Source organism: Apteryx mantelli, chromosome 1 (assembly GCF_036417845.1).
Source record: "Apteryx mantelli isolate bAptMan1 chromosome 1, bAptMan1.hap1, whole genome shotgun sequence".
Classification (NCBI taxonomy): Eukaryota; Metazoa; Chordata; class Aves; order Apterygiformes; family Apterygidae; genus Apteryx; species Apteryx mantelli.
In genome coordinates this window covers 217,555,040-217,582,290 of record NC_089978.1, presented here as the reverse complement: position 1 = coordinate 217,582,290, position 27,251 = coordinate 217,555,040, and the positions used below count along the sequence as shown (strand labels likewise).

Below are 27,251 nucleotides of genomic sequence, written 5' to 3'. Positions count from 1 at the left end.
GGAAAAGGGGGCTGGGGGGGGGGGGGAGGGCTTGGGGGGGGGGGAAGGAGGGGGCTTTTTCTGGCTGTCCCCCGCCCCGAGGAGAGGCAGCCAAATGCGGACCAGGTGCCCGTAGCCCCGGCCGGGGTCGCCGGCCCCGCGGTGACAGCCCGCGCCGTGTCCCCATTTACTAGCCCCGGCAGCCAGGAGCCCAGAAAACTTCCCTTTTACACCCAGTTTGGCCAGGGAAGGTGGAGGAAAAGGGAGGGGGGGGTTGTACCCTCGGAATGCTTTTTTTTTTCTCGGGTGGGAGGGAGGGCGAAAAGGCTGGCTAATCGCCCCATCGCCCCTATATTTTTTTATTCCCCCCCTCCCCTTTCCTCCGCCTTCTGGGACTTTCAGGGACTTTCGTCAAATGCGTTTCTCCCGACTTTTCAGGGCCAGGGCTAGCCCCGTTTTCTCCCCCCTCCCACGGCTGCTGCGGCTTCCACCCCCTGTTTGGAGGGATGCCGGAGCTCCGCATCCCCCCCCCCCCCCCCCGGCACCCGAGCCCTGGGCGGCGGCCGGTGGCGATATTGGGGCTAATTGCTCCGTGCGCGGGCTGAAATACTAGGACGAGCTGAGAAAACTGGATTTTCCAGGGGGTCCGCCGCTCCTCAACGTGGGGACCCCGTCCGCACCGGGGCGGCGGGGCCGGCGGGGCTGCTCCCACCCCTTCCCCCCTTTCACCGATGAGACTTGGGGCACCCATCGGTTGATTTGTTTTATTTTTTATTTTGCATTAAACATTCCTCCGAAGGCTTTAAGGAGCTCGGCTTCAGAAGAGTTTCCCCCCCCCCCATCCCCCCGGCCAGGGGGAGCGGCACGTTTTCTCATCGCTTGGCGATTTTGCGTCCTCTATGGGAAATTCCCCCCCCCCCCCCCCCCGTGATCCCAGGGCTGTAGGTCCCTCGGTTATAACGGCGGAACGGGTGGGGGGGGGATCTCAGCTCACCTGCCCAAAGATCCAGCCCAGCACCGTGCCACCCCCCCCCCCTCCCCGCGGTTAGATGGGGTTTTCTTTTAAAGTAGCTTTTTTTTCCCCCCAAGCGCTAGAGCAGCGACGGCTTGGGGGGCCGGGAAAATTTAGGAGACAGGGATAAAGGGGCAAAACCTGCGGAGACGCTTCGGCCTCTCCGTAAGATGCATTAGAGCTGGGGCCACGGAGTTTGTGCTCTTGCCTGCAAACGCTTTGCAGACGACATGCCCCCCCCCCACCTAAATCTCTCCCCTCCCCCAAAGGGGGGTGGACAGGACCCCCCCAGCCCCCAGCCCTTCCCCGCACGGGGCACCCTCCGCCCGGGCGCACCTTACCGACGGGCGGCGGCGGGGTGTCCCGGGGAGCCGCATCAGGAGACAACCAGCTTGTGCCCCCCCCCCCCAACCAGCGCACCCCAGGAACTGGGTCAGGGAAAGGGGGAAGCACCCTGCAAAAAAAAACAGAATCACCCCCCCCCCCCTTCCCCAAACTTCAGGCAAAGCGGACCCCGTCTAGCTGCGGGCAGAGAGGAAATGAAAGCCGAGCGGCGGAGTTAAAACCCCGGCTCGGGAGGGCTGGCAGCATTTCTCTTCCCCCCCCCCCCCCCCCCCCGGCCTCCTGCCGTCCTAATGGGCTGCCGCGAGCGGTGCCCGGCTCCCCCCGGGCCGCGGGCTCCGCGCTCGGCCCCGCCGGCGGCGGCGGGTCTGGCGGCTCGCGGGCAGCGGGGGGCAGCGCCGAGCCCGGCCCCGGTCCGTCCCCCCCCCCCCTTCCCCGGGAGCCGCTGGACCTGCCCCGGCCCCGCTTCCCCGCCGGGAGCCGCCGGACCTTCCCCCGCCCCCCCCCCCCCCCCCGGGCCCTGCCCGCTGCAGCCGGGGCAGCCGCGGGGCGCAGCTCCGCCGGCCCCGAGCCCCCCCCGGCCCGGCTTCCCGTTTGCTTTTGGCTTTTCTGCCTACACCTATATATGTACATATATTTTAATATCTATATCTACATCGCGATGGTTTTAATGCCTTAACCGTAGGCTGAAAAGACTCAAAGTGGTGTTTTCGTGCGCCGAACCCGCGGGCGATGGACGGCACCAGTTCTGCCGCAATAAAAGTGAAAAAAAAAACAAAAAAAACCCCAAAAAGTGCTTGCAATGGGCGCAAGTGATAAGCGCATTTGGTGTTATTCGAGATTCGGTTTCTCTGCCTGTCGATGAGCGGTTTGGCCGAGGAGTAGGGTCTAGGCTGCCATATTAGGCTTAACCCGGGGAGCGGCGCTTTAGGGGAACGGCGCGTGCGAAGGGTGTTTGCCCCGCGGAGCGAAGCCCGCCGCGGCGAAGCCGAGCAGGGGCAATTGCTCAGTTCCGCCACACTGAGGAACCCAATTTTTAATTAGAGCCCCCCGGTATAAAAACTCGAGTGAGGCGCTGCCTCTCGCACCCGGGCTAGACTCTCTCTTGCCGACGTGCAGAGAGACACACCACGCTCAAAGCGACCCTGTAAGTGACTCTTCTCTTCTCTTCTCTTCTCTCTCTTCTCTTCTCTTCTCTTCTCTTCTCTTCTCTTCTCTTCTCTTCTCTTCTCTTCTCTTCTCTTCTCTTCTCTTCTCTTCTCTTCTCCTCCTCTCCTCTCCTCTCCTCTCTCTCCTCTCCTCTCCTCTCTCCTCTCCTCTCCTCTCCTCTCCTCCTCCTCTCCTCTCTCTCCTCTCCTCTCCTCTCATCCTTTCACCTAGGATACTCTTTCTCTTCTTTCTCTCTCTTTTACCTAGCTCTTTTCTTTTCTTTTCTTTTCTTTTCTTCTCCTTCCTTTTCTTTCCATCTCTCTCTCTTTTCTCTCTTCTGTCTCTTTCTCTCTTCTCTCTTTCTCTCTTCTCTCTTTCTCTCACCTAGGACACTCCTTTCTCTTCTTGCTCTCTCTTCTTTCTCTCTCTCTTTTACCTATCTCTTTCTTTCTCTTTCTTTTTCTTTCCATCTCTCTCTCTTTTCTCTCTTGCCTCTTTTTCTCTTTTCTCTCTTTCTCTCTTTTCTCTCTCTCTTCTCTTTCTCTCTTCTGTCTCTTCCCCCTCTCTTTCTCTCTCTCTCTCATTTATCTCTTCCTTCCCTCTCTTTCTCTCCTCCTTCTGCCTTTTCTCTCCCTCCCTCCCCAAGCCCTCGGAGCCCGACGTTCAGTCCCGCTCCGCTCCGCTCCGCTCCGCGCTCGCCGCCGACCTGTTGCGGGCCGGGCCGTGCTGCGCGGGCCGTGCGGTGCCGGGCGGTGCCGGGCGGGCGGGCGGCGCGGGGCCGCTAGGGGATGCCCTGGCTCAAGGCAGCGGCCGCGGGCGGGCGGGCGGGCGGCGGCGGCGGCCAATGAGCGCGGCGCTGCCGAGCGGCCCGGTTCCGCCTCGCCCCCATTGGCTGCGAGCGCCGCGGCGGCCCCTGCTGCGCGACGGGCGGCGCTGCAGGGCGCGCGCGCCCTCCCCGCCGCGCGCGGCCGCCTCCGCGCGTGGGCGCCGCCGCGCTCCCCTCCCCTCCGCTGCCCGCCACCCGCGGAAGCGCCCCGGGCCCCCGGGCTGCGAGCTGCCTCTATTCGCCCCGCACTGGGACCTCCACTAGAACTAGGGAAAAAAAGAAAAAAAAAGAATAAAAAAACCCTCCCAACCCTCAAATCATGTTATTTCCATATCCTAAAAAACCCACAAAACTTTATGCAACTCCGAGGCCACCGGCCTTGCACCCTCGCCCGACGAGATGTGGCTGTATTTCACGCCGCCAAGCCCTCAGCGCTCCTGCACCTGCTTAACGTAACCGCCGGCACATCCCCAGCGCGGCGCCGGCTCCCTCCTCGCCGCTCCTGCCCCAGCTCCCAGCTCCTGCCCGCCCTCGGCGTGCAAACGCGCAAACCGGCGCCGTCTCCGCGCAAAACCGCGCCTTCTCCCAGCGCAGCCAGCGAGGCGTGCGTGCCCCTCGCGGAGTTTCTCGGCCAGCGGGAAAACTTTTTAATTTTTCCCCCTTAAAAAAAAAAGGGGGGGGGGTAGAAAAAAAAAAAAAGCAGTTTGTGCAATCGGTGCCGGCGCGGCGAGGGGGTTGCGGCGCGGCCCGCGGGCTGCGCGGCGGGGGCAGCGCGGAGGCGCCGCGCCGGTCCCCTCCTCAGCCGCGGCCAGGCTCCGCCTCCCCCGTGCTTATGACACTGGAACCTCCTTAAGTTGCGTCTCGCCACAGCTGTCTGTAAGCACTGAGCCGGCTGGCGCCATCCTGCTCCTTTCAGAAAGAATGCCTTCCCTGTAAAAAAAAAAAAAAAAAAAGAAAAGAAAAAAAAAGGAAAAAAAAAGAAAAAGAAATAGGGAGAGCGAGCGAGCACAATCTGATCTGATCAAGCACTTTCAGCTTCATCCCTCCTGGGTCACATACTGCTTCTGCACCAAGGTTTGTGCTGAATTTCTTTAGCAACTTGTCTCTCTTTTTTTTTTTTTCTTTCTCTCTCTCTCTCTCTCCCCCCCCGCCTTTTCCTTGCAAAAGCTCGCTCCTTCCCTTCACCCCCACCCTATTCTTTATTGCTTTATCCCCCCTCCTCTCTTTTTCATTTTTCCCACCCTTCTTCTCCCTTTCCCGGTTGCATAATAATTAATGAGCAATCCAAGTGGCTCTAGGCTCCAGAGCAGCGAATGGCACAAGTTCTCACCGGCTTAAGCCGCTGGAGCTTCTCAGGTGCAAATTGAGCAAAATAAACAAATAAACAAACGTCGACCAAAAAAAAAAAAAAAAGAAAGAAAAAGAAAAGAAAAGCGAGAGGGCGGTTAAGAGCGCTGCAGCGGCAGGAGCGCGCTTAGAGCCGCTCGGTTTCCCTCCCTCGCTGCGAGCCGGGAGGGGAGAGAGCGAAAGAGAAAGAGGCGCTGGGAGAGGTGGGTCCAGGCAGAGCGTGGACTTCCCAGGGATCGCTGCCGAGGGATGGGATGGGTTTGCTCCTGCCTAAAAAGTCAGGTGCTAAAGTTCAGAACTCCTCAACCACGTTTCCCTCCGTCTCCCTCTCTCTCTCTCTCTCTCTCGGCTCCTTCCCTTTCCTCTTTCTCGTTACAGGTGATCAAAGAAGAGAAACAGCTGCAAAAGAGCGGAAGATACCGAGGGGATCTCGCTTCGTAGAGATTTTTTTTCCCCCCTGAGTTTGTTTGTTTTCCCTTCGATTTTTTTTCCTTTTTAATTATTTTGTTTTTTCCTTTTCTCCTTTTTTTTTTTGGAATCGATCGTTTCTCACCCCCCTCCAACTGCAACCAAACCAAAAGAGAAACAACCCCCGAGCTCGCCGAGCTCTTTTTTGTTGTTGTTGTTGTTGTTGTTGTCACCCCCCCATCCCCATCCCCTGCATCAACTCCGCACCGTCTCCCCCTCCCGCCGCAAGCCCTCCGCGCCTCGCCGAGCAGCAGCAGGAGGAGGAGGAGGAGGACGAAGGGCAGCGAGCTCGGAAGATGGAGGTCTCGGCGGAGCAGCCGCGGTGGGTGAGCCACCACCACCCGGCTGTGCTCAACGGGCAGCACCCGGACTCGCACCACCCGCCGCTCGGCCATACCTACATGGACCCCGCGCAGTATCCGCTCGCCGAGGAAGTGGATGTACTTTTTAACATCGACGGACAAGGCAACCCCGTCCCCCCCTACTACGGCAACTCCGTGCGAGCCACGGTGCAGCGATACCCCGCGGCCCACCACGGTGAGTGCGCCCCGCGGCCGCGCAACCTCCGCCGGCGCGGAGCCTCCGCGGGCGGCTGCGGGCCCCGGCCCGGCCCGGCTCGGCGGGAGCCCCGGCTCCGCGCTGCCGACGGCCCCGGCGCCCTTGCTGCCGCCGCCGGGGGGGACCCCTGACGGCGGGGAAGCTACGTCACGGGTGAATTTTGGGGTTGGCTTCTTGGAAATAAATCAAAATCCAGGCAGGCTCGCTCTTTTTCTTCCTTCCTTCCTTCCTTCCTTCCTCCCTCCCTCCCTTCCTTCCTTTCTTTTTCTCCTTCTTCCTTCCTTCCCTTCTTCCTTCCTTCCTCTTTCTTTTTTTCTTTTCTTTTTTTTCTGTCTGTCCGTCTTTTTCTTTCCTTCTTTCTTTTCTTTCCTTCTTTCTTTCTGTCTTTTTTCTGTCTTTCATTTTCTCCTTTTCTTTCATTCTCTCTCTCCTTTTCTTTCATTCTCTCTCTTTCCCTCTGTCTCTCTCTCTTTTTCTTTCATCTTTCTTTCTCTTTCTCTCTCTCTTTCGCTTAGGTTTTTTTTTTTTTTTTTTTTTTTGATAGGTTAAAAGTTAGGGTTCTCGTATTGGGTTTCATTCCTGCACGATGAGGTGATCTCGGAAACAAGGTGTAGAATAAGGGAGTGAGGATGACCCTGTCCTCACGCTTGGGATATTTAGTTTGCACTCAGCGTGTTAGGCTTGAAGTGAAAGTTTTTTTGCATGTTCATTCAGGGCCGCACTATGGCGTGTATTCAAAAAAAAAAAAAAGGACAGAAAAAGAGAGAAAAAAATCCCAAGGTCTAATTAGGTATCAGACCTGTTATGTTCTCCTGTGGGTTCTTCAGGAATGTAGCGATCCAGAATGTGAATTTTGTTCCTGGGTCACAACTGATACACTGGCTTCTAGAGAGGAGGCAAAAGAGCTGGGGCTGCTGAGGCCCAAACCCGCGCAAGGGTGAGGGCTTCGGTGGCATCTTTTAAGAAGAATCAGAGCGATTCAGTAGCTACCGCTGGAGTTTGCCCGTACCGTTAAAAATAGGGAAAAGGAAAAAAAAAAAAAGAGGGAGAGGAAAGAAAAGCAGATCCCGATTTCCTAAGTCGGAGAGTGATCTCTGTAGTGGTGACTCGAAAAAGCCCGAGGTTTGGCATGGAAATCCCCCGGCAAGAAGGGAGGCTTGCTGGGAAGAGCGAGCGGCCGCCGCCGCAGCCGAGCCGGGTCGCAGGGGCTGCTCTCAGACCTCAGCTACTTGTTGAGCGGCAGTCCCGGCACCAGGCTCTGCTCCGGAGCTGCCTTCCTCTGCTACCAGTCCCCTTAAAACAATTATTTCGAAGCATCAGCAGCCTTCGTCCTTTCTTCCTTTTGTTTTCTTTTCTTTCCTTCTTCTTTTTTTCAGTATATCAGCAGAAAGTGGAAATGCGGTCTCTCTGATCTAGCCTGAATATTATTTACTATGCTACTTCCTGGATAAGATAATGAATCTTGACCCTTTCTGTTCGTATAACCCACCTTCCCTTCCTTTAGAGCAGTTACTTTCAGTATTGTTCACGAATGTCTAGCGTGGTGAAAACTAGCAGAGGTGCTTGGAGATTTTATATGCACGCCCAAGCTCACATACAGACACGCAGGTAGATACTGCGCTCGCTCTCCAGCTAGCTGTACCTCTATAGATCTGTGCTCGCACCTCTCCTTCTGTAGATCTAGTAATCTCTAAATACACATATCACGGTGCTTACAAACGTTAAGGACCTCTGGATGTCCATATGCATCCAGGGCTTTAGTAGTAGGCGCGAACTTGCTCTCCCGTTGAATAATCCTGTTTTTCAGCATATAGCAATTTGTTAAAGTTGCTGTGGATTGGGGCAGGTTTTTTTGCTTGTTTGTTTGTTTTTGCTTTTGGTAAGGGCAGCGATTATTTTAAAATAATAGCTATGATTCCTTAAGGACACTTACAACCAAAGGCAAAAAGGTTTGACTGCGTAAATGTAGTGTCTACTTGCAAAATCCAGCTCTGTCTTTCAAAATGCAAGTGAAGCGTCCCTCGGGATAAGAAGGGATGGAGAGTTTCTTTTGAGAGAGTTGGTACTCTGTGAATGTGCCATATTACCCCGAGAAAGCTGCCTAAAAGTGCAGCCTCATGGAAGAAAAAAAGACAAGCTGTGGCGGTTTGCAAAGTAAAGTAGGTCTACGGAAAAGGTTATTGCCCCGTTTGTGGGCATCTCCTGGTCCTCTTCGTTTGGCCAGAATATTCCCAGGGTTTGTAGCCCACGGCTGCTTTCGGAAGGGGACTGGGAAATTATTTTCGAGCTAAGGAAAATAATTTCCGCACTGGGGCAATTTCACGCAGGATCTTCGGCTAAAAGTCCGCGTGGAAGGGAAAAAAACGAAGCGGGGCTGGTCAAATCCCCCCTCCGCGCCCCAGGGCTGCCAGCCCTCGGGGTCCCTGAGCTCCAGCCCTGCCCGCTCTCAGCAGGGTCGGGGCGGCCGCTTCGGGATATTCAGGCTTTTTTATTTTTATTTTTAAAGGCAGGGGGATGAGGTGCAATTCTGGTTGGTCCTCCAGCTGTGCCCTTTGGAAAAAAAAGGGGGGGGGAATGGGAAGGGGTTCAACCCCCCCCCCCCAGCCCCAAGCCGGGCTAGCACGGGTTGCAAAGCGCGGCCCAGGGAGTGTAACCCGATTTTTTTTTCCTCTCTCTTCTTTTTTTTTCTTTTGCTTCTGCTTTCTCGGAGCAGGGAGCCAGGTGTGCCGCCCGCCGCTGCTGCACGGGTCCCTGCCCTGGCTGGATGGGAGCAAGGCGCTGGGCAGCCACCACGGCGCTTCCCCCTGGAACCTCAGCCCCTTCTCCAAGACCTCCATCCACCACAGCTCGCCGGGACCCCTCTCCGTCTACCCGCCCGCTTCCTCCTCCACTTTATCCGCCGGCCACTCCAGCCCGCACCTTTTCACCTTCCCACCGACCCCTCCCAAAGATGTGTCCCCGGATCCGTCCATCTCCACCCCCGGCTCCACCGGCTCCACCCGGCAGGACGAGAAGGAGTGCATCAAATACCAGGTGTCCCTGGCCGACACCATGAAGCTGGAGTCGTCTCACTCGCGGAGCAGCATGGCCTCTTTAGGAGGAGCCACCTCCTCCGCTCATCACCCCATCACTACCTACCCACCTTATGTCCCAGAATATGGCTCTGGACTTTTTCCCCCCAGTAGCCTCTTAGGAGGATCTCCTACCGGCTTCGGGTGCAAGTCGCGACCAAAAGCACGCTCAAGCACAGGTAGGGTTTTTGGCTTCTTCGTGCCCATTGCTAGCGAGAGGAGATGCAGAAGTGAAAGCGAGCCGGGAGGCGGGGGCCGAAGGGGTAGGGCCGCGTCCTGCGCTCCTCTCCGCAGGAGGATGCGCGCAAACACACGTGTGATGAAAGCAGAGGGGTCTGAGGCGATTCCCACAGAGGCGGCTTTAAATTCCCCGCAGGCTGCTCTGCCTCCTCCTGGGATAGTAACCGGAGCCAGCCCCCCCCCCGGCCAGCCTGGGCTGGGGGTGCAACACCTGGCTTAGCCCCATGCGAGCCCGCCTGGGAGCCCAAACCTCCCTGGAGGCCTCCCAGCCCCGGAGCGCAGCAGCCCCGGGGGAGGCTTTTCCCCTCGGCCCGGGGAATCCAACGCTGTCCGGTTCCCGGGCTGCCCCGTGCAAAGCCCCTCCGTGATGCCCCCGTGTGCGGGGAGGAGGCCGCGGCGGGAGGTGCTGCCGCGGGGGAGCAGCTCTGGCTCCGCGGAGTTGCGCGGTCCGGGCTCGGGCTTGTGTCTGCACCGACTGCGCGCGTGTGTGTGTGTGTGTGTGTGCGCGCATATATGTGTGTGTGTGAGCATATATGTGTGTGTGCATATAGGTCTGCGCGCATATATGTGTGTGCGCATGTATATGCACATGTGTGTATGTGCAGAGCAAAGGGCGATTAGTTAAAACTCTCCTTTTTTTTTTTCTTTTCTCTCTCTCTCTCTCTTTTTTTTTTTTTTTTTTTTTCCGTGGAGGCTGCTGCAGGGTTGCCTGGCATGAATGAGATCAGTTTTCAGGGTTTTTCCAGGGTGACATTTACTCTGTCTGTCTGAGCAGGGACTGTCTCTATTTAGCTGATATGTTTGAGCTAATCCAATTATTTTCAGACTGCTGCACGCGACAGTTGCATTGTTTATCCAGCGCCAGGAACTTTAATAGAGTCCGGATGCGGTTAGAGTGACAAAAAAACCCAGACCTGTATGTTTTGTACATGAAAGCAGAGAGGGGAGAGAGAGAGAGAGAGATGGAGTGAAACAAAAGAGAGGGAGAGACGCTCGAACAGCCCGAGAGCGCCCGGTTTAAGCGGAGGGGAACAACCCGGCCGCGCTATAACCGGGAGAAGCTCCCCGGCGGCAGCTCGGCCCTGCCGGGGGAGGCTGCGGGCGCGGAGCGGAGCCGCGGGTGCGCAGCGCGGCCCCGGCAGCGCGGCGGCAGCGGTGCGCGGCGCCCCGCGGCTGCGCCCGATTTTCAAACCGTCTCTCCCCCCCCCCCCCCCGCCTCTTCCCCTCTCGCTTGTTTTCCTTTTGCCACTTTCTGTTACTTTACCTTCTAGAAAGACATCTGCGGTTTGCGATAAACCAACCCCAGGAGCAACACCTATTTTTTTTTTTCTTTTTTTCTCAAGTCGATTTTAGCAAGCTGGGAAACTCGCACACAAAGTGTTGGGGGGCGGGGGGATGGGGTTAGCCGAAGGGATGGAAGGAAAGGAAGGAGGGGGGGGTGTTTTTCCAGGACCAAAGAGGGAGAAAAGGCTGCAAAAAAAATTTTTTTTTTTGGGAGGGGGAGCGCGGAGAAGAGAAGGGTTTGGTGCAAAGGCTCTGGAAAAACGGTTGCCGTTTGTGGTTAGAGCGCGGATGCCTCTCATTTGAGTGTGCCGCCGGACCGAAATGCAGGCTAGGGGAGCGGGGAGTCAGCTCTGTGCTGTGAGCTGTGCTCCGGCCAGCCGAGGTTTTCCGCTGCTCTCAGCTAGGCTGGGAGTATCTTTAAAAGCAAGAAAAAAAAAAACCCAACAAAAAACACCCTCCGCAGCCCTCAGGGAGAAGGCTGCGAAGGGGCAGGTTTTCCCCTGAGCGCAGGAGCAGAGCGCCAGCCCATCGCGATAATCGTGACACGACGGGGCAAAGCGCATCCCGTCGGGCAATTCCCTCCTCGCACCCGGGGAGCCGATGGGTTTTGTGGGCGTTGGATGGGTGGGGAGGACAGCGGGTGGCTGTATAGAGGAGAGGAAGGGGCTGAGGCAGGGCTCAGGCTGCCCCGAGGCTCTTCGGGACCCCCAAGCGCCCGGGGATGGACGGGCAGGCTGCACACGTGGCGGAGAAGAGAGCAGGGCGGCCGTGGGTTGGTGTCTGCAGCCCCTAGGGCTCGCTGGGGAGGGTTTAATCCAGAGGTGAATCAGTAGCAGATTTTGGAGGAGTATTGGCTGTGGTGGGGTGGGGGCCGGTGTTGTGGTCCTTGATTATCTTTGGGGACCTTCATGTGGTTTGCGCTGAGTCCAAAGAAAAGCCCCCCTCCGGCTCATCCACCTCCCTGGATGGGGACACAGGGCAATGCTTGAAGAGCGGCCCTGGGGCCTACAAAGACGACCAGGGACTTTTTTTCGGTATCCATCTGTCCCTGGGGTGTTGGAGGCTCCTTTTCAGGCTGGTTGGATCTGATCTGGGGGTAGAAAGCACCACCTCGGCTTGCCTTGGAACCTGCCAAGGCTCACCTGGCCCATGTAGTGAGACAGGAGCCGCAGGAGCCCGGGCTCCAGAGCGGACAAGGAAGCTCTTGACATTGCAGAAGTGCCTTCAGGAGCACTGCTAGCCTCTCATCTTCCTCCCCCTCCTGAGTAAGGCCCTTTCGGGAGGGGTGAGAGCAGATCCAAAGCCTCGGCTTCTCCAGGGCATCCCTCAAGCTGGCATGGGCTTTGCACGAGGGTTGTCATCGTCACTGTCCCTGCTGGGCCACAGGCCGGATGCTGTCTGCTGGGAGACACCAAGGGTGGTGCTGGGGAGGGAGACAGGATCAGGCCCTGCATGGGCTGACTCTCCTCTGTCGAGGCCTGGGACGTGGCTTAGCTGCGGCCTTGGACATAAACAGCCTGGAAGTGGGATGGAGCTTCAAGCTGCCAGGCTGGGTCTGGCATGGACGGGTCTGTTGGACGATTTGGGAGGAGGGAGCTTTTTCCAGGCTGGGGGAACAGCCGGAAAAGCCTTTGCAGCCCTTTTCACCTCCGCTTTCCCTAAGTGAACTATGCGCTCTCTTGTTTCCAGAAGGCAGGGAGTGTGTAAACTGTGGGGCTACCTCAACCCCTCTGTGGAGAAGAGACGGCACCGGGCACTATTTGTGTAACGCCTGTGGACTCTATCACAAAATGAACGGGCAGAACCGGCCCCTGATCAAACCGAAGAGAAGGCTGGTGAGTCGCTTTTCTTTCTCCTTTTCCTTCTTCCTCAACTTTTGCTCCTCGCCCTCAGCCCAGGACAGAGAAGGGAAGCTCATCCCACCCAGAAATCTCGTCCTACCACGGCAGAGAGACGGGGGGGTGCTGCCCGCAGCTGCTGTGGGCCTCAGTAATCTTGAAAAACTACAAAACCGGGAAAAAATAAAGGTCCAGCCCTTATTAGGGCTTCTTGCGAAACAGAACCGAGATTTCTTACAGGTCGCTATAGGGCAGAGGCCTCTGCGCGGGGCTGTTGGGAGGTAGAGTCATGACTCAAGGCACATAGCCCTTGGGGAGAAGGGCAAAGCTATTCCCTCCCAGCGTCCAAAGAGATTTCAGGAGAGCGGGGTTTCTCAAAGGCTTTCCAGACCTCTTTCCTCTGCTCCCAAAGTTGCCACCCCCCCTTGGACGGTGGTGTTTTGGAAAGGCGTTTTGGGGAGCGGGCTGGCTGCTGCAGCTTCGCCTTTTGGGCATCAGTCAGGCCTTGGTCCTGCAAAGACCTGGCCTGAGGATCCTTCTGGCCTTTGAACCCCATGGGGTCATCCGTGCCGGAGCAATGGGGGCATCAAAGTCTGCTGTTCCTGCACGGTAGGAGCTTGCCACCCACTCTGAATCAGCGCTCACGCAGCCAGAAGGGAGTGGATGGCAATATCCGTGAGCAATCCCGGTGCGAGGACAGGCGAGCGCGTCAAGTTGAGCGCGTGCCTCGGACCACCCAAGCTGGGGGACGGCGACGTGCGCGTATAACTCTCTGAAATAATAGCTTCAGACCTTGCGACTGTAATGTATACAGGCAATATGTTATAGCATCCCCAGCGATCTCTTTATGAATTTCCCTGGAAGCCACAAAAAGGTCTGGAAGCTGTGGGCACGGCTAATAAATGCGTTGAAGTATATTTGGCAAATAATCAGGCAAACCACAAGGGGAAAAATATATCAAGCGGGGGAAAAAATATGTTCCCTGCCTGGGAAGTTACTGAATGTTTAGAATCGAGGCACGTTTAGTTTCATTATGATTAAAAATGCCGGCAGGCTCCTGGGCCACTGCTTAAAACAGGGGGGGGAAAGAGCGGGTGTCCCCTCTCCGCGGGGCTTGCTGAGCTAGCGGGGCGCACGGGCCGTCTCTCGGCCGCCGCGAGAGCTCGTCCTGGCGCTCAGCACCGTGCGGCGGGTCCCTGTGGGGCCGGATCCCGCGGGAACGCTTCGGCGGCACCGCTCGTTGGTCTGGAGCTCAACGTCAAGGTGCCGGTGGCTTCGGTTGGGCAAGTCTCCGGCACGTGTTTAGCTTTGTCCCCCGCGAAAGGGCTGCAAAACTCAGCTGGTTCATCCGCCCTAGGAGGCGTTTGCAGCACGAGGCTGTGCACGGCCCCGGGCAGGGTCACGGCGCGAGGGGCAGCGGCGGTGGCGGTTTTGGGCTCTGTGCGCGGTTGGGAGAGGTGCAAGGTCTCTCCTTCATCCCCCCGTGCCCCAAAATCTCCTGCATGACGAGCGTAACGCAAGGCAGAACGTCCCCGTGCCTTGCCCTGCTCGTTTCCCTTATAAGAAAATGTTGGTCTCGCTCAACTCGGGCTCGTCTTTCACAGCCTTATTAGAAAAAAGGAAAGGCTTTCTAGGGAGGGAAGTGCGGCTTGGGATTTTTAATTTTTGGGCAGTTCTCTTGTTTTCTTCTCCTCCCCCTGGCCCTACTGTCTTAAACACACACGGTTTTCTTTTCTTTTCTTTTCTTTTTTTTTCTCGTTCTCTCTTTATGTGTAAAGTTAACTTCCTAGGAAAAAGCTGCCGGATATCTGAGCCCTGGAGATAACTCATAAACAACAGCTCCGTTTCCCCAACCCAAACACACAGGAGCTTGAGCATATCCAAACAAGCAAAGGGGGAGGCAGAATAGGAAAGCGGCTGGGAACGGGGGGGAGAGCTTTCAAAATGTGCCTGATGGAACCACAAAAGAATGTCCCGAGTCACCCTGAGCCCGGCACATGCAAAATGGAATAAATAAATAAATGCATTGTAAAAGGTCATTCTTAAAACAAAACAAAAAGAAAAGCAAAAAAAAGCAAAGGCAGATATTGTCTTGCAAAACCATCCCTATCTTGGGCCTTTCAGTTAAAAGTCTAAGTTACTAAAAGTTCCTGTCCTTTGCATGCAGCCTCTGCTAAATAGGAACTTTTGATTTTTCTGTCTTTTTTTTTTTTTCAGTAGTGTCTGGAAAAAAAGAAAGAAAAGAAAAATGTTTCTAACTATCTGCATCTATATTTATTTCTTTTGCTAACCTTCTCCAAAAAAAAAAAAAATTCAAAAAAACCCCAGAAGGCAACAGAGCTGGGACTGTATTTGCATTTCATTGCGCGCGTGTGTGTGTATATATATACGTAGACGTGTGTACGTCTGTGGCTTGACTTGCTCCTTCCTGACGTTGGAGAGGAGAGTGGGCTGGGGAAGGTGGCAGGCGTACCCGGACGCGGGGTGGGGAGCCCGTGTGCGCGCCTCGCTCGCTGCCCCGAGCTCCCTGCGTGACCTTGGGCTGGTTTTGCAGGCTCCCATCCCGGGCGCGATGAAACTAAAGACAGGTCTGCAACAGGCTGGGGAGAGAAGGAGAATAAATCCTGAGATCCTGAGAACCCGGCCCAACCCTCATTAAATTCGTTGGGCGCCTTTGCCAATGCTTCCTTTACGGGAGATGGAGCGAGCCTCCATCTCCAGGGGATGCTGTGGATGTGGGAGACCTGCCCGGGCCGGGGGGACTGAGCCGACGTGCCCCTCTCACAAGGTCCCGCATCCCGTCCTCATTCCCATGGCCGCCAGTGGCCGCCTTGTAGCTGCCATTGCGGAGACCGGGATAAAACCTTCCTTTTATTTTTTGTTTTCTCCCTTTTCTTGCCTACGCGGATCCAAAACTCTCCATTTCCATGTCCAGCCGTGCTATTTTTAGGAGGTTTATAGCCAGCTTCTCAGAAGGCCCGTATACAGATTTATGTGCGCTCAGGCTAATTTTAGGAAGCTGTCACTTGTAGCTTTTTGGACAGCCCATGTAAATCTGGACTCTGCAAACATCCCTCCGTTCAGCATCTTTATCAGCACTCGGTTCCTCCTTCCACATTTTTCTCAATTCCACCTTTTGATCAATGTCAACGTTTTGGGCATGTGCTGAAGGTTGTGCCCTCGCTCCTGTGCAACTAGGTCACGGGGTCTGGTCCTACAGATGGCATTAAGCACCTTTTAAGTGATCTCATTACTTATGTGGTCAGGATTGGGCTGGTGACTAGTGGCAGTGAATGGGATTTTTTTTTTTACAATAACGTTATTATTCGTTGTTTCCTGCCCACTGCCAGTGTCTGCAGTAGGAATGGTACATCATGAGACGTATGGTCTGTGACCAGAAGAGCCCAGGGTTTAAAATACTTGGCTAACAGCTCCGAGGTTTCGTAGGCAAAATATGGCAGATGGAAAAGAAGCCAGTGGACGTTGCGGTTTATTCTTTTAGGAAGTGTCAGGAGGCGAGAATTTCTTTAAAATCCTGAGAAAGTAGCAAGACGGTGACATTTGCCATGTGAGAAGTTATGGTGAGCGCATTGTACAAACCCTAAATATCTTCAAAGGGGATGTTTCCCCTGTGTGGGCTGAGTCAAATATCACTGGTTTTCAGAAATTTCCTTAGGCTTGATTCTGGGTCTGATAAGGGCAAATCCGTCACCGAGAGACTCGATCCGGCCTCTGCTTCTCTCCTGAGCCACCCGCCGTGGTCCGCGGGAGCCGAGGATGCAGAAAACTGCAGACTTTCCCCTCGCTCCTGGGGCCGGGGTGAGATCAAGGCTCTGCAAACACTTATGTCCATGCTTCGCTGGAGCACCTGGGTTGTCCTACCGATTTCACTGAGATCGCTGGCACCCATGAGCCAAGTTGAGGCCCTTTTTCATCTCTTTCTCAAAGAGAACTCCCCCCCCCCCCCGGTGCAGCCCCTGCCTTCCCTCTGCCTTGAACTGTATCGGGTGGGCAAGCGGTGTAACTCCCGCGTGTGGTCAGCAGAAGTCAACTGAGGTCCTCCTTGTGCTTGAGATCAGCTGGTTTCAGCTTGGTTTATGCCGTCTCATGGTCAGCCAAAGCTCCCTTTGATTCTGAGGCTCTCCAGAGTCCCCCCAAGTCAGTGGGATTCATCCCGCTTGTCTTGAGGTCTGACCCCCCTTGGCTGCTCCAGTGCTGCACCACTGACACAGAGCCAGTGGCTGATGGTCACGGCTGAAGCCTCTCTGCTACTTCTTCCTCCAGTGTCCGTGCAATCAGCTGGGGAGAGCCCCTTGCTATCAGATCAGGCTTGCTGCGACGTTTCTTAATGCTTGTGGGCATCATATTATTTAATTTTTAGACAGTCCTTTTTGTCTAATTAAAAAGAGAAAAAAATTCCTACTCTATCTAAAACAAAACCAACCCGTCCTCTCTCCACCTACGCTGAGTTCAATTATGATTAAAATTGCAACATGACCTAACAAGAGTTGGTATTAAAGCTAGAGCTGTGCCAGTGTCCATGTTTGCATTTTGGGTTTGTTGTATGGTATCCAAAGATGCCGTGTTTTTTTTTTAATGTTGGATGTGCTACAATGTGCGGCTGTGTGGGGTGAGGGGTAAATTTGAAACAGTAATAGCACAAAAGAGAGCATTAAAGGCTCAGTTCTGCAAGGTGCCAAGCATTGCTATGATCTGGCAAATCGCTTAAGCACATGTTTTAACTTTAAGCACATGAGCAGTCCCATTGAAAGCAATGCATCAGGATGAAATCAGAGCTCTGGGACTATGTCATGTTGATGAAGAAGAGATAGGACTGGAATCTAAAGGTCTTTTTTAAGAGCTGTAGGCACTCGCACACATGCAAACATGCATACGCACTCATCTAAAAGTCTGCAAACTCCTTTTCCTCCTTCAGTGGCAGAAGGACAATTTGTTTGCCAAAATTACAGTTTTTAAATGATGAACACAAATTCATGCATGTAAAAGAGGAACAACTTCACTAAACTTGGCCTTGCTACACTATTATCGCAGCTAACAAAAAAGGTCCCTTGTACACCTTGACACGTAGACTTTTTCTGTTCCTCCCCTTCTGTGAAATGGTAAATTCTTACTTCAGGCTCATTACCCCTCCTTAAATAAACACGAAGGTTTAGGCTGTCAAAGGGTGTAATTAGAAAGTCGGGATTCTCACTCTTTGCCACAATGTTATTTCCGATCCGGAGCCCGTGTGCTTTGAAGCCGAGCTGCGCTTAAGGGACTGGGCCTGGCTTGCAGTCACATCCAAGGCGCAGCTGCCCACCAAACGCCGCGCGGGTCTCATCCGGCGCCCGCTGAAGCCGGCGTGAGTCATGCTGTTGACTCCGGCAATTGTTGGTTCAGGCCCTCGCTGCAGAATTAGACCCCTGGGGGTCGGAGGGAATTAAGATGGAAAGACATGTTGGCATTTAAATAATATTTTTCCCTCTGGAATGGGTTGTGCCAGCGCTGCTAATTTTGAGGAGTTCTATCAGAGGTTTAGCACTCACTTTTCAGGATGCCCTTTGGCACCTGATTCAGTTCGTATATAATTTGGGATTAAAGTACCTGAGGGATTTTTTTCAGAATTGCTGTTTGTTCTCACAAGCCAGTTTCTGGAGGCCTCTGCCGACGTGCGTCAGCCTTGCACGGTTGCTGTTTTCTTTCTCAGCGATTTTGCTGATTGCATCTTTTTAACACTGGCGCTTTTCTCTCCCTCTCTTTCTCCCCCCTCCACCCCGTGTCTCCCTGCTCCTTCCCTCAGTCTGCAGCTAGAAGGGCGGGCACATCCTGCGCGAACTGTCAGACCACCACCACCACCCTGTGGAGGAGAAATGCCAACGGCGATCCCGTCTGTAACGCCTGCGGGCTCTACTACAAGCTGCACAATGTAAGTGTGACGGTAACGCTCAATAGCGGGGCTTCTGCTCCACGAGGCCGATGGTCCAAATGCTTCCTGACTTCAGGAATTGCCGTCCTCGATGGTGCTGAGACCTCCCTTTGGGGAGCTTGGGGGTCGGAGCAATGGGCCAGCATCAGGAACGGCCCTCTTGGGCAAGTGTAGCTGATCCAATTTGGGAAGTTATAAAACAGGAGCGGCCAAGGGTAATGTTAGAGCTTTCCCATGCCCGAGCCAAGAAAGGAGGGGTGGATCAACACAGTGAGATATTATCCGCTGCTGATTGGGCTCAGTGCATTGGAAAAGACAACATGCTGCCTTGCAAACTGATATCCCTTCTATGCACAGCTTGGTTCCTCCAGCAAATACGAACTCCGGAAAAAAGCAAAATGTGCCAGCAACTATTTAGATCTTTCTTGGGTTTGTGGCTGTCTTTGTCCCGTCCCTCCACCAGTCCCCAAAGATGATTTATTTAGGTCTCCTGTTCGCCCTCGTTGATGCAAGTGATTCCTAAACCAGAGAGGACTTGATTTGGTTAGCGGGTTGTAGAGTCTGCTCAACCTGTGATGTGAATTTTAAAGCATCTGTCATGGAAGGGAAGGAGAAATGAAATGAAATGGTTGGCAGATTTAATCTAATATCTCCATGCAAAGCCAGCTTGCAGGAACCAGGGATATGTGCCCGAGGGAAAGAGCTAAAGGGATCTGAAAAGTGTTCTACTGAATAATACTGCTAATAAAGGAGTCTTAAGGCTACTCCTGCTGCTCTCATTCCGTATGTGGCATTAGAATAATTATTATGTAAGAAGGAAAAGACTTTCAATTTCTTCGCTTTGATATCACTTTTTTTTTTTTATAGTGGTCGTTTGCTTTATGTTTGACTTAGAAATCTCAGGCTATGTTTTGCCCTCATGTCCACCCACGCAAACACATCAAAAATGGATCGGGTTTCATGGGGCAGCCAACCCTTGTGATGTCTCAGTCCCTTCCATTTGCTATTTCAAGCTCTTTGGTTTCTTGGGATGAGTAAACGAGTTTGGATCAAGTAGAAAAAAAAACCCAAACAGACTAATTTTTCACCTGTTCCATGACAGACATCTCTCCCAGAAAAAAGGAAGATTTGTTTACCCATTAGTGGGCAGGTGTCTCAGCACATTTTGGGTCCCACGTAGCAAGCAATAGTTGCCATCAAATTCTTAGTCTCATCACTGAAAACAAAGGAGATGGACCAGGCCCTGGGAGTGAAAGGTCTCAAAAATATCATAAGAAAATATTCTCCTTTTGCTATTTCCATGGCAAGAAAGGAGCACAGTCAGCCAGCTTCATAAGAAGAAGCTGTGCTTATGCTATGTTTTCATTTTGGCCTTGCAGCCACCAGAGGTAGGGGTCAAATCGTGGGACCTGGGACACCTATGGTATGGACACCTGTATTGAAGCTGCTCCCCTTGCCCCCCAGCACCATCCATAGAAGGAAATAGGCCCTTCCCAGGTGCCATTTCTTGAACCTGGTGGAGACGTCTGTGTTTGGAGGAGATGATTTGCACCTTTGAAGAGTCTATTGCTCTCCATGACTACAAACAGAGGCAGGGTGATAAATTCGGATGTAAATAACCACAGTGTAGACATTTGACTGTAGGAATCCCCACTAAGGTGTCTAGACGGGTGTCTGAATTTTTGAGTTCTTCTCCAGAAACGAGCCTGTGAGAGCACCCGTCGTTAATCTCTCCTTCTCTCTTTTTCTCTTTTTTGCAATAATGTTGTGAACCTGGTTGGCCTGAATCAACCCCAGATCCACTGTTTAGGGAAGCTCAGATCCAGCTGTGAAATTTGTGACATGGGGTAGGCCTTGAGCAGATTGGAACCATTTTCATATTCATTAAAAACACAGTCAGCTGCTGAAAAGCTCAGCACAGCTACTTACCAAAGTCAAGTAGCATCTTGCCTTATGAGCAACTCCATTAATGGGACCTACTTAAATGAAACCCCCAGAGGACTGAGATATGTGCACAGCAATATGACTAAGGATACCAGATTCTGGCTATGAATGGATAGATCTTTTTTTTCACTTTTCCCCCTAGATGATGCTTAGTTATTACTCTGGTGAGAAATGGGCAATGTCACTGCATTAGCCCTTGAAAGTACCACCCTCAGCTCTAAAGATCCATGATGGCAAAGGGTTACAGCATTTTTCTGCCACCCAAATTGCTTTAGAGCCTGTGACTGTGAAGGCCACATTGTATTTCAGAAGCAAAATATATACGATTTTTTTGTGACTGGTGGTAAGGCAGCAGTGGTAGCTTTACCAAGACGCCTTCCCTCTTTGGCTACCAGGCTGGGAGGCAGGAACTAGCCAGCTGTGTTAACCACATTGTGGATGGCACCAGCACAACCCTTTAATCAGCTCAGGGTAGGGAGGAAGTTTGGTGATTGCATGTGGACAAGTTTCCTTGGCTGGTGCAAACTGCTACTGGCCCATTGAAGTGCAATATCCATTTGTGTAGGCTGAGGTCCTGCTCCTTTCGTGTATCCAAATCTGCACCAATTCTGAGTCAGGAGAAGTGTCAGAAATACGTATATTGTTAAGGTTCATCACCCATGTCTCTTCCAAGCAGCCCAGTCTGCAAAGGGGTTGTGTCAGTGCCAGCCGAAGCCCTTCGGCTGCTTGGAAGATGCCTTCGCCCTGTTTTAGGAGGGGTTGTAGGATGCAGTAGAACAGATACAGGAAATTCCTGGCTGCTTTTTTATCTCCCTCATTTTGTCTTTTCTTTGGGTTTAATGAATTTTATTTGGACCTTCACATTGTTAGGGTATTTTAATGGATTGATCTGAAGATGAAGCTTGCCTGTTTTTTAAGGAATGATAGCAGGGCTGAGTCCTACTTATCAGTGAGAAGGGAATAATACCAATACTATTTCTTTCTTGGGGTTTGTTTTCATGTTGATTTACATAGCTGAAGCAAGCCCAGTTGTCAATAGGATGTAAGAAATAATCATAGTAGTCTTGGGGTGTGTTTCGGCTTTTAGTGAAGCTGCTGGCATTTTTCTCACTGACTTCAGCAAGAGCAGGCTACATTAACACCAGTATTAACAATGACTAATATTTTACATTGATATGATGCCTTTCATCCTGTGGCATCCCAGAGTGCTCTCTAAGATACAGCCACTCTGGAAGATTAACCCAACATTATAATGACTATGTCTAAAGGATAAATGTGCTTCAGTGACAGGACCTTGTTGAGGTCAATGGCAAAATCTCATTGTCTTCAGTCAGAGCAGGATCAGACCTATAACGTATAAGACTATCCCATGGACTTGATCTGTTGAATATGAGGTTCTTGTCCTTATTATTTTAGTACTTCTTAGAAATGGGATAAGCCTTCACTCATTTCAGAGATGGGTGGATGGGTGGAAGGGCCTGTACCTTGCTGGAGGTACACAGCAGATTGGCCTATACCCATAGAAATGTGTGAGTTGCTATTGCTTTAGTAAAAGCCCTCAGAAAAGGTCTTTATATCATAATAACCAAAGGCAGGGCTATGGGTCCCAAGAGCAGAACAGTTGTTTTTTTACATATGATAAAACAAAGAGCATAATTCCTAGCCAGACTGCCCATAATTAATTGGCTCCATATGAAATTAATGAATTTCATATACATGTGTTGGGCTGGTTTAATTTTAATGTAGCATGTGTTTGTCATTTTTATTGCAATGAATTTTCATGGAAAAGGGCTTCCCTCTGGCTCTCTCATTTATATACCGCAGAAGCAGAGATAGGTTCATCACTTTGATGTTTTGGGGAACACTTCAATTTTGCTGGGATCGTCGTTCTTTAAAGTCAGTGGAAAGCAAAATTTTTTCCAGCTTGCTGCTATGATTGTGCTGGTCTTTTCTACTGCTGTTTGCCTGAGTTCTCACCTGTCTGGCACTTGCAATGAGGTACTGCTCTAGGAGCGCGAGACCACATACACCAGAATGCCTTAACAGCTCAAATGGCATCTCTGACCCCACCTGCAGGGCTGGCCTTGGCTTTTCTGCCTCCCTGAGCAAAACTGCTATTCCCATCCTTCAGGTTCACCTGAAACCATGGCCGGGGCCAACGGCTCCTTTGAGATCGGGTGACACGTGGGAGATGTTTCTCTGGGGACCCGGGCAGCATCCCATAGGCTCGATCGCAAAGTTGCTGGCCAGCGGTCGGTGGTGGGGTGGTTTGTGCCAACGGCATAAATATTGCTGCCCTGTGACGGTCACTTGGGGCTGCCTCGTGAATGTTGAACCTGAGGGACACGTCACTGATGGCTTGCTTAAAACGGGCCAGGCAGAGCTTTCCCATTAGCAGCCTCAGCCAGCGCTGTCAGCGGCGTAGCAGTTAAGGGGCTTCCTTGTGCGCGTGTCCTAGTTCTCTCCGTTAGGACAGGAAGCCGGGGAGAAGGGTGATATTGTATTTAAGGCCCATGACATTTGAGGTTTCTCCCTGCTGCTGCCCCAGGGTTCCTGTGGGTCTGCACGTGGGCGGGCATCCTCTTTCCCACCTCTTTCCGTCTGCAAGCTGGGCTGCTCCCTCTTTGTACGGAGTTAGAGTCAGACTCTCATTCACCCATTTTTAGGATGAGGCACAGTTTCTCATCACTGCTGGTACGGAGAGCCCGAGGTCACTAAGGCTGACTGAGATGACGAAATCTGGGTTGCCTGAACCAGAGTAGCCGAATCTGTTCCTTCCTCTTGCCGTGGGTCTGTCCCTGTGTGTAACAGGGAGCCATTGTATCCTGACCTTCCCAGGGAGAGAAAGCAGTGAATGATCCTTCTGCCGTGGTGGAAAGCACCAAGCAGTGGGTTATAAGCAAGAAGCTGAACTTTGCTGTGATCTTAAAGAAGAGAGTGCTTTGTCCCTTCCGTTCACTCAAAAGCTAAAAAATGAAGATCTGCTCAAGATCCTTGCAGGAACATCTCTGTATTGTCCTTCACCAGGGCTGAGACAGAGGTTTCCGGTGGAAAACCCATCTATTTTCCCCTGCTCTTCTACACTTTGCAGAATATCCATCAGCACAGCTGTGTCCTCACATTTATTATGAAAAGCAATGTTCAAACCTGGGTATTTTTTTCCTCAGCTGTCTTGGGGACTGCCTTCTGCTATGGGTGAAGTCCTGCAGAGGAGCCAGCACAGACCTGTGCCTGACTAATTCCCCATGTAGGCTCCCAAGTCCAGATTTTTAAGGGTGCTTGTGGTTGTTAGGTGCATAAATCCCTTCTTGAGGGTGGTCTTTGAGGCTTTCATGGTATCTGTGCTAATGTGTGTTGTGATGCTGGCTCTCCATGGAGCAAAATGAGTTCCTTACAGTGCTTAGATAGACCTTTTGCTACCATTTCCTAACCCTGATGGGTGTATGGACTGCTATTTTTGCTGCATACATCCATGCAGGAGAATATAATGCTTTGGTTTCCTATGGATATGTCCGCACCCAAATAGAAAATGTGCCCTGCGCCAGGCAGCACAGATACCGTTCTAGGCCAGAAATAAACCTGTAAGGATGAGGGCATGGTCAGAGCAAAATCTTTCCAAAGAGGACAAATGGTATGAACATCAGTTGCTTTTCTGAAGGGTTTGCCCAGCTCCCTAATGCTGCTGTGGAGGTTTGGGGCCCCTCGTAGCGCTGAAATCCCAACAGCTGTTGTCGCTAATGGTTTTGGATCAGTCAGGAAGCCTCAGGGTGAGCCGGTGTCTGTAGGGAATATTTCAAGGTGGTAATGATCGGTCTCATTCCTGAACACACTGCAGTTACCTAATGCCCAGATAGCTGAAATTTTTTAGCCGCTGCAAGTTTTTCGGTCGTGTTTTGCTCTAGTGAGACTCTGCCAGCAGTTTTTTGTCATCTCATCCTCAGAAGTTTCAGCCCGACTTGGAATTTCCTGAAACTTCCCGGGGCAGATTCAGCCCCGACTTGGATTTTTTTGTGGAGGAGGATTTGCGTAGCCACGGCACGTGGGGAGGGTGGGGGTTGTTGACTGCTTAGCCTTGTCCTGGCACATTGCAAGGACTGCTGAGACATGGGGTACCCGAATCCCAGGGTGGTTTGGGAAGAAGGGATGGAAGCACAAAAAAAATAATTGATTTTTGTTTAGATTAACAGACCCCTGACTATGAAGAAAGAAGGAATTCAGACCAGAAACCGAAAAATGTCTAGCAAATCCAAAAAGTGCAAAAAGGTCCACGACAACCTTGAAGACTTTCCCAAGAGCAGCTCCTTTAACCCCGCCGCCCTCTCCAGACACATGTCCTCTATCAGCCACATTTCACCTTTCAGTCACTCCAGCCACATGCTGACTACACCAACACCGATGCACCCTCCATCCAGCCTCTCTTTCGGACCTCACCATCCTTCCAGTATGGTCACTGCCATGGGTTAGCGAGAGACTCCCCTGCTGAATGCTTACGGTCTCAAAATGAGATTTACTTTATATACTTGCATTTTTGCAGGCGTGCGGTTATGGGTCTGACGTCCCGAATCAAATGGGAGGGGGAAAAAAGAATAAAAAAAAATAAAAATGTTATTTGAAGGCGTAAAGGCGAAAAAAATAAAAAAAACTCAGAAAAAAACAACAAAAAGCACAAAAAGGAAAAAAAAGAAAAAAAAGAAAAAAGTAAAAAAAATGTTTTAAAAAAAGTGATGTCTGCCACTTTTTAAAGGAACTCACTATGGCGTCTATGTATTCTTACCCACTGAATCTGGATACCATTTGTGAATAAGCCATTCAGAACTTGCATTCCCTATTGGACAGGATCTCTAGTGCTGTGAAAAAAAAAATAAAATAAAAAACGCTGAACTTTGCATATAACTTATATTGTAAGAAATACTGTACATTTGAGGAAGACTTTATTGCATCTGGGGAGCTGTAAAGAAAAAGGCATGAAGGACTCCAAGAGATTTTTTTTAAAGGAAAAGAAAAAAAAAAAAGAGGACGGGAGGACAATTTAAAAAACAGAAAAACAAACAATGCAGACCAAGAGGAAACACGGTCTTAAGAACAAATGGACCAACTGCCAGTCATGTCTTCTCCTTTTATTTTATTTTTTGATTTTTTTTTGGTTTCTTTTCGTTTCTGGGGAGGGGGAGGGGGCTGGCTAGAACGGTTTTGATGATGCATTAACTAACTAACTAACTAAATAAATAACTAAATAAATAAAACCTGTAGGGAGATCATTCATTTTGGGCCATGGGCCTTTTACATAGGAAGTACCAATGGTGTCAGGCAATCAGTGTTAACATGCGGGCATTGCCAACAAGGGGTTTTCAGATAGCCATTCTCCAGGTCTATACGCATTGTGAACAAGTTCCTGTAATTGTTGTTTGTATGTATAATTCAACGCACCAAAATAAGAAAGATGTAGATTTATTTCATCCTATTATACAGACTGAATGGTTGTACAAATTTATTTACTGCTAGTGATAAGACCTGCTTTTTTTGTTTTGTTTTCATATTTTTTCCTCCTTTTTTTTTTGGAGAATAAACTAGATTAAATTCTGTTGACTTAAAAGTGTTTTGTGCTTGGGGGTGAGAAGGGGAATCTGTTTCTTTCTTTATTAACAACTTTATTTTTTTTCATTTGCTTTGACGGCATTTACTACATAGCTTCCATGGGTATGGGAATGTGTGTCTTTTTCCACTCGTGCTGACAGCCAATGCAGTGTTTGCAGTGGTTTCAGCCACCGCAGAACAAAAAATGCAGAACAAATCAAAAAAATGCAGAACAAAGCAAAAAAAAAAACCCCAAATAAATGGACAGCGTGTCCGTATAACCTCACTGCTCAGTGTGTGCTACCTATCCCTCAAATCACAGTCCAGTCCAGTCCTGTGTGCCTGGGACGGTTCCCATATAGACTCCGTCCACCGTGGCCACCACGGTGACAGACCCTCCTCGCTGCCAACGCGGGGCTGGGATGTGGACAAAGGTAACTGTCCATGCTACTTTTTTGGGCTGTACAAGGAAAGGCCCCCAGTCCTTGGAGACGAACCCAACAAGGACACGCTCCCAGGAAAGTGCTTTCTGCTCTGCTCCACTCGATACTAAGTGGTATCATTTGATGGTCGGAGGTCGAGATCTTGGTGTGAGGTCGGGCTGGACCAAATCCCATCCCTGTGCTCGGAAGAGTGAGCAGAACCTGGTACAAAAGACTAGATTTGCTGGTAGACAGAGGAGGATGCCAAAAGTTCAAAGGCCATTGGCCAACCTCTCTCCCCCAAGATATTTCTTTGAAATAGCACAATTTATACTATTATTGTTATTAATGATAGCAAACTTTGGCTATTGTAATTTGCTTTTTGATGCTTTAATTCTTAGGAATCATCCCTAGTCTTTAGTATTTACGGTTCAGCTTCTTTACACCATCATAAGAGATGGATACTTACCTTCCAAATGAAGGCTTAAGCTTCTTAGCAGCCAGCTCTCCTTGCTGTAGATTCAAGCATGATGTGGTAAGACAGGAGTTGGCAATGCTGTGAGAAACTGGTAAAAAAAACTAAGTAAAAAAAGCAATCTCAAAACATAAAAACCTCAACAGATATGACCTGCAAATGGATTATTTTTTGATAGGTGGTAAAAGAGCTGAGATCTTCCACCCCAAAATATGTGTACTACTGACTTTGCCAAATGAATGTAAAATATCACCATATTTACCAGATGCTATTTTGGACTCAATTTATCTTCAGAGATAACTTTAGAGAGCAACAGTGTCATGGTCTTATCTTGTCTGTAGGATGGCTCACTTGAGTAAGGATGTTTCGTGTAAGGAAGGCTTACAAGACCACTTCCTGGAAACTTTTAAGATGAATATACACAGGGTCAAATAATAATTTGATTTGGGAATAGAGTGGAGGGAGGAAGGGGGTTGATCTTTGTTTGGGCTTTTTCTCCCCTGTTTCAAAATGAACCTAGTCAAAATATGTCTACCACAAAGGAGGATTTAACAGGATGCAAGTGGAACATGCAGTAATCACTTTGTAATGTTGTATATTCTTTCCTTTTTACTCTGTTGACAAAATGTGTAAAAAAAGACCAACGGCACACATTCAAAATCTTATGTTAATCACCTTTCTGCTTTCTCAATGAATATTTTAAACATAAAGGCTAAATGTCAAAATAAAACAGAGTGAAGAATTACCAAGATGCAAATGGAGATCTTATTGGCTCCCAATTAATCACCTGTGAACT

At 51.2% G+C, this 27,251-nt stretch overlaps 1 protein-coding gene across 1 annotated transcript; it reads left to right on the top strand.

Annotated features, from left to right (window-relative positions):
* Nucleotides 1-4,367: 4,367 nt before the first annotated feature.
* On the top strand, nucleotides 4,368-25,564 carry GATA3 (GATA binding protein 3). Its single transcript, XM_067289985.1, has 6 exons — nucleotides 4,368-4,382; nucleotides 5,034-5,660; nucleotides 8,395-8,931; nucleotides 11,966-12,111; nucleotides 17,915-18,040; nucleotides 24,164-25,564. The coding sequence occupies exons 2-6, from the start codon at nucleotides 5,420-5,422 to the stop codon at nucleotides 24,446-24,448; spliced, it is 1,335 nt and encodes a 444-aa protein (XP_067146086.1). The 5' UTR covers nucleotides 4,368-4,382; nucleotides 5,034-5,419; the 3' UTR covers nucleotides 24,449-25,564.
* The last annotated feature ends 1,687 nt before the right edge of the window (nucleotides 25,565-27,251 follow it).